This window comes from Bison bison, unplaced genomic scaffold (assembly GCF_000754665.1).
Source record: "Bison bison bison isolate TAMUID 2011002044 unplaced genomic scaffold, Bison_UMD1.0 scf7180017864472, whole genome shotgun sequence".
NCBI lineage: Eukaryota > Metazoa > Chordata > Mammalia > Artiodactyla > Bovidae > Bison > Bison bison.
In genome coordinates, this window is record NW_011495033.1 from 10046806 (window position 1) to 10053099 (window position 6294).

At 52.1% G+C, this 6294-nt stretch overlaps 2 protein-coding genes across 3 annotated transcripts in view; one reads left to right on the forward strand and one right to left on the reverse strand.

Annotated features, from left to right (window-relative positions):
• LOC105004040 overlaps nt 1–1116 on the reverse strand; it is a 1858-nt gene extending 742 nt beyond the window's left edge. Inside the window, exon 1 of one of the 2 annotated variants that reach the window (XM_010861531.1) lies at nt 8–1116. In XM_010861531.1, the coding sequence (XP_010859833.1) occupies nt 8–166 (159 nt within the window). In that variant the 5' untranslated portion in view covers nt 167–1116. The other variant, XM_010861532.1, reaches the window with a different exon arrangement.
• The window catches only part of HNF1B (HNF1 homeobox B), a 63697-nt gene that overhangs the window by 13339 nt on the left and 44064 nt on the right, over nt 1–6294 (forward strand). The window lies entirely within an intron of this gene.

Consider the following 6294-nt stretch of genomic DNA (forward strand, 5'->3'; position numbering starts at 1 on the left):
GAAGAAAGTTGGGGTCACTCCTGAGAGGCAGAGAAGCCTGCAGATGATCACTGGCCCGATGGCAAAGTAATGCAGCCCCTCTGCGGTAGTAATCCACAGAGCTGGAGCTGAGAGCTGCGGGGGGCGTGGCTGGGGCAAGGGGCGTTATTGAGAAGACAATGGCCATTGTGCTGGGACCTGTGATCTCCACACCAAAGTCAGGGAGCCTGCAAGCCAAACAAAGGCCCAGTGGCTTTCTGACAAGCTGGGGTTGTGGTGAGGTCACCACGGGGTCGTCGGCTTAGGCATTCTGTATAGTGGCAGGAGACCCAGAGAGGCGGGGCTGGAGGGGCCAGAGCAGGTACTAGGGCCTGGGCAGAGGGCCGGGCAGCACAGCCAAGACACCACCGATCGATCGGCCTCAGAAGGCACGTTCCACTGGACGTGGATTCTCCGGAGTCCCCGGAAGTTGAGACCGTGTTACATATCAGGAAATGTTAGAACTGGGAGGTACTCGGAAGAAGGAAATTGAGGCCCAGGAAAAGGTAGTAACTTTGCAGAGTTCCCCAAGGTGATGGTAGTGGAACAAGAACTAGAACCCAGGGCTGTAGAATCCCACCCTGTGCCTCCCTACAGCACAGACAGGCTGAGTGCGGGCACCAAGCTAGTGATGAGTAAGACACACGCCCCTGCCCCTGGGGGCCTCTGGGCTAGTTGGGAGGCTGGCGTGGAGAACTGCCAGGGATCAAGTTTATCTTTGAGAGTTTTGTGCCCCTTTGTAGGGAGGAGCTGCTATTTATGGAACAATAATTATGGGCCACTGTATATTTTTAGTGCCTACCTTTCTCTCTGCCTGAATTTTAACTCAGTTCATCACGATGGTCCACACCCACCAGGGACTGATTCTCTGGACTTAGTTTTGAATCCTGGTTCTAACCCCCATAACCTGCAGCGCGGCCAGTTCATAGAATTTCTTTCTGAGTTTCCTGTCTGTGAAATGGAGATAGGGTACCTAGCACCTGCGGTCCATGTGAGAATTCAATGAGAGACTGTGTGAACAGCATCTTTCCCAGTAAACCATAACTGTTTTGTTGTTGTTAGTCGCTGTTGTGTCTGACTCTTTTGCGACCCCATAGACTGTAGCCTACCAGGCTCCTCTGTTCATGGGATTTCCCAGGCAAGAATACTGGAGTGGGTTGCCATTTCCTTCTCCAGGGCATCTTCCCAACCCAGGGATCGAACCCACATCTCCTGCATTGGCAGGAGGATTCTTTATCACTGACCCACCAGGAAAGCCCAAACCATAATTACTGTCACCATTGTCGTTATCGGACTTCCCTGGTGGCTCAGACAGTAAAGCTTCTGTCTACAATGCGGGAGACTCGAGTTCAAGCCCTGGGTTGGGAAGATCCCCTGGAGAAGGAAATGGCAATCCACTCCAGTATTATTGCCTGGAAAATCCCATGGACAGAGGAGCCTGGTAGGCTACAGTCTATGGGGTCACAAAGAGTCGGACACAACTGAGTGACTTCACTTTCACTTTCACTTTATCATTATCACAGAAAGCTAAACAAGTGGTCATGGCAAGAGTCAGTTCAGTTCAATTGCTCAGCCGTGTCCAATTCTGTGACCCCATGGGCTGTAGCACAGGAGGCTTCCCTGTTCATCACCAACTCACAGAGCTTGCTCAAACTCATGTCTATCAAGACAGTGATGCCATCCAACCATCTCATCCTTTGTCATCCCCTTCTCCTCCCACCTTCAATCTTTCCCAGCATCAGGGTCTTTTCCAATGAGTCAGTTCTTCGCATCAGGTGGCCAAAGTACTGGAGTTTCAGCTTCAGCATCAGTCCTTCCAATGAATATTCAGGACTGATCTCCTTTAGGATTGACTGGTTGGATCTCCTTGCAGTCCAAGGGACTCTCAAGAGTCTTCTCCAACACCACAGTTCAAAACCATCAATTCTTCTTTAGAATTGATGTTCAGCTTTCTTTATAGTCCAACTCTCACACCCATACATGACTACTGGAAAAACCATAGCTTTGAGTGTAGGACCTTTGTTGGCAAAATAACGTCTCTGCTTTTTAATATGCTGTCTAGGTTGGTCGTGGCTTTTCTGCCATAGCTTTCAAGCCTCTTTTGTGACAGGCAGCAGGAATCTATTTCCTTTTCAGTTTCACAGATTGGGGCCTTATTGCTAAGAGACAGTGAAATGTTCTGGCCCTGAGGCTGGGGTATAGGATGCTACATCCCAGGAAGCGTCCCCGTCATCAGCTCCCAGGGTGGGCAGCACATGAGCTGTGACCGTCTCCTGGGAAGTGTGCCCAGGGCCACCCAGATGACAGGCTGAAGCCCAGCACTTGGGGAAGTTTTGGTCTGCATTCCTCATGATATGCTTACTTCCCATCATGGTCCCTGCAACCAAGGTATGGTCTCTAACCAAGCCCCAAACATACCTGGATGCAGAAAAGAGCTCTACAGTGGCCAAGGAGAAACGAACATCCAGACTCAAGACTCACAACTTGAGTTGCGAGTCCCCATCCCTGAGCCCCCACCTTCTCCCCTCTTTCCCCTCCAAATCCCAGTCCCCAAGCCAGGAGGACAGGAGGCACCTCGAGACGCATCTTCCCTTGACCCTTCTCCCTGGGGAGGAGAGCATCTGTTCTGTACCTGAGCCCCCGCCCTCCTGGCCACGCTGACAGCGCTGTGGCCCCACCTGCCCATGGTGACCACAGCGTGACCCTGGCCCTGGAATGTCCGGCACAATAGGAGTGGCAGGAGGAGCCCTTTGCCTCTGTCAGCGGCTGATTGGTTACAAGGTGCCCTACAAACACATGGTCAGCAGAATCAGCTGTTTTCAGCGTTGCCCCTCCCGGCTTTACAATCACACGCCAGCATGCAGCCCAGGGTTGTCATGGCTTTGTGTCCCTCATGCATGCTTAATTGACAATTAAGTTGGGGCTTTGAACAAGCCTGGCTGCCTCTGATGGGCCTTCATCTTTCCAGGGAGTGTCACAGGGGCACCCTTTGTTTGCTCTGCTTGGGGGCCTGGAGTTACTGTAGCCGGCTGCCAGCAGCCATTTATCTTCAGCCGGGAAGGCCTTTATCTGCAGCCCCCCATCCCAGCTCTCGCCAGCAGGAGCTGTCCCCGGTTATAGGCCCTGTGACAGCCCATTCTGAGGCCATTGAGCAGGCCCGGAGTGATGGCCCCGACCTCCATTCTGGAGCAGAATCAAGGGAAAGGCCCCCCAAAGGTCAGAGAGCAGGGCTGTGGTGAGGAAGCGGACTGGTTGGAGACTGGTGCCTGTATTGATCCGCCCGAGGAGGAGGAGGAAGTTGGCGTGGGATGGAAGCTGGGCCAGCCTTGGCTCAAGCCCTGGGATCGGCTACATCATCTCTGGTGGCCTTGTGTACTGTCCCCTCCTGACTGTGGCAAACTCGCCCAGCTGCCTCCAGCAAGGTCTCTTGGCCTCCTTGCAACACCAAGGGAGGGGCAGAGGTCTCCATCAGCCTTCACTCACCCAACACCTGATCTTCTGTATCACCTTTCAAGGAGGTAGAGGCTCATTCTCCTGGAAATAAAGGGAGTCCCAGAGGCGAGAAGGAGCCTCGCAGGATAACCTTTGGATGCCCTGAGCCCCAAAGCCTCTTTACCCAAGAGGAGATGTGTCTTTCTTTTGTGTTGTTGTTTTGTTACCATTTTACTTCTTCATTTTTGGCAGTGCAGGGTCTTTGTTGCTGTGTGGGTTTTCTCTGATTAAGGCAAGCAGGAGCTATTTTCTAGTTGTGATGCAAGGACTTCTCTTGTTCCAGAGCAAGGATGCACAGGCTTGAGTAATTGCGACTCCCAGGCTTCAGAGCACAGGCTCAATAGTTCCCTGGTGGCTCAGGGGTAAAGAAGCTACCTGCCAACGTAGGAGACACGGGTTCGATCCCTGATCTGGGAAGATCCCACATGCCGTGGGGCAACTAAGCCGGTGGGCCACTACTATTACAGAGGCGTGTATTTCTGTGGCTGCTTGCTCCTCCCTCCCTGCAAATGCTATTCCTCCCTCTCCTAGCCCAGGGCTGTCCTTGTCCCGCCCCCCGACCACCCCCGCCCCACCAAAGTCAGATCAGAGCTGGAGAACCAGAGAATCCTGCCTCCCGCCTCTCCCTCATCCCCTGTTACATCTCTAACTTGCCTGCAGAAATCTAACCCTGGGTCTTAGACTAACCAGATCCTGAGTCAGGACATCCATGTGGTCACTCTGACTTTCCCTAACAGTGAAATCTACAGAATCCAAGGAAATCTCAAAAGTGCCCAGTGGCAGGGGTGTGAGTAACTTTGAATAATCAGCTAATACTGATTGAGCCCTTCCTGGATACCAGGCCCTGGGCTGATATTTGCATCATCTTATTGAATCCTCACAACTTCGTAGGATAGACACTGTCTATATCCTTACCCCATTTTATAATCAAGGAAGGTGAGGTGTTTAGAATGCAAGTATTTTGTCCAACTTCCCCAGTGGCTCAGTGGTAAACAATCTGCCTGCAATTCAGGAGACGCAGTAGACACAGGTTCAATCCCTGGGTGGGGAAAAATCTCCTGAAAGATGAAATGGCAACCCACTCCAGTATTCTTGCCTGGAGAATCCCATGGACAGGGGGGCCTGACAGGCTACAGTCCACAGGATCGCAAAGAGTCAAACACGACTGAGTGACTGAGCATGCATGCACATAGAGTTCATAAGCGGCAGAGACTGGTTTTGAAGGGATACACCCGACTTTCTCTTTGCATTACGCAGATGCTAAGCACTTTCAAGCACGGAAAGCAACACACAGGATCCTCCCACAGTTCCTTCTTCTCCCACATTCTTACTATTCCTCTTTGAATGACAAAGGGGCTTTAAGGGTGGGGTCTCCCAGTCTGGCAATTTGGCGGCTTCCCTGGCTTATTCCACCCCCAACCCGCGCAACTGTTGCCCCTGACCAAGGTGGATTCTGTGCCCTGCCCAGGGAAGAAATCAAAGCCCCCTCTTCCACCACCCCATCCCCATCTGGGTGGAGAGTTGAACTGCCCTTGCAGTCGGCACTGTCTGGGGCACTAAATGCCTTAACAACTTAATGGGGCTGTGGAGACAGTGCGAGCACCACCTCGGCTCACCTCTGGAGTCCCACCCACTCCCGGGGCAGCAGACAAGCTGAGGGGGTTTATGAGGGCAGTTGTAAAAATATTCATCTCCGCAGCAGCAAACCTCCCCATAGAAAAGAAGCCCCATTGTCCCTCAGCAGAAGCTTCTTTTTGTTCAGAAGAGAAGCAAACCCTGCCTTGAGTCGTCTGCTATTTTAGAAAACATGTTTATAGAGATGTGGAGTTCCGGGGTGGCCAGGGCTCCAGTGTTCTCCTTGTAGGGACTTTATCTGACTGCCATTTTATCTGTTGAATTCAAAGGTCTTTTTATCTTGCGGGTCCCCCCCCATCGGCTGCCACTAGATTGGGGAAGACAATCAGGATATTAATGAGATTAAGAGGCCCAGCCTTCAGAGCATTCTGCTGGCAGCCTCCCCCTGATAGCGGGCCAGCCCTGGTCTGCATACAAAGAAGCCGGGCTGCCTGGGCCAGTGGGGCTCCAGCCTCGTCACAAAGGGGCCGAGCAGATACTGGAGTCCTATCGCTGGAGCAGCCCTACCTGCCTGCCTAATCCCCCTGAAGGACCCTTAGGGAATTCAAGGACTCCTTGCTGCCTCCCGTGGGGTCCTAAGGTGGAAGGAAGCTGCCTGCAAGCACATTGCCCCTGCCTGCAGGTTATGGGAGAAATGTCTTTGGAGTCTGTTTGTTGAAGGTTTGATGGAAACTGACAAAAACTGGGAGAGAATTAAGCGCCAAGGGTGCAGAAACAGGCAGGGAGCTGTGCAAGGTTTGAAGCTAACTGCTCGATAGGAAACCACAATATCAAACATGGATGGGGAGGGGAAAAAAGCATATATATGTATATACCATAATATATGTGTGTATATTTGAAATCTAGCCCCAAAATAAAGTCAAACACATTCAATCCTGGTTATCATCCTAGCTGTTCATAAGAACTCTGCTATAGAACTTCCCTGGTGGTTCAGTGGTCCAGTGGTTAAGAATCTGCCTGTCAATACAGGGGACACGGGTTCGATCCCTGGTTGGGGTAGATCCCGCATGGGATCCTCGAAGCAACTAAGCCCAAGCACCCCAACTACTGAGCCCACACGCTGCAACTACTGAAGCCCGTGTACCTAGAGCCCAGGTACCACAACAAGCGAAGAAGCCCATGTAACACAACTAGAGAGGAGCCCCACTC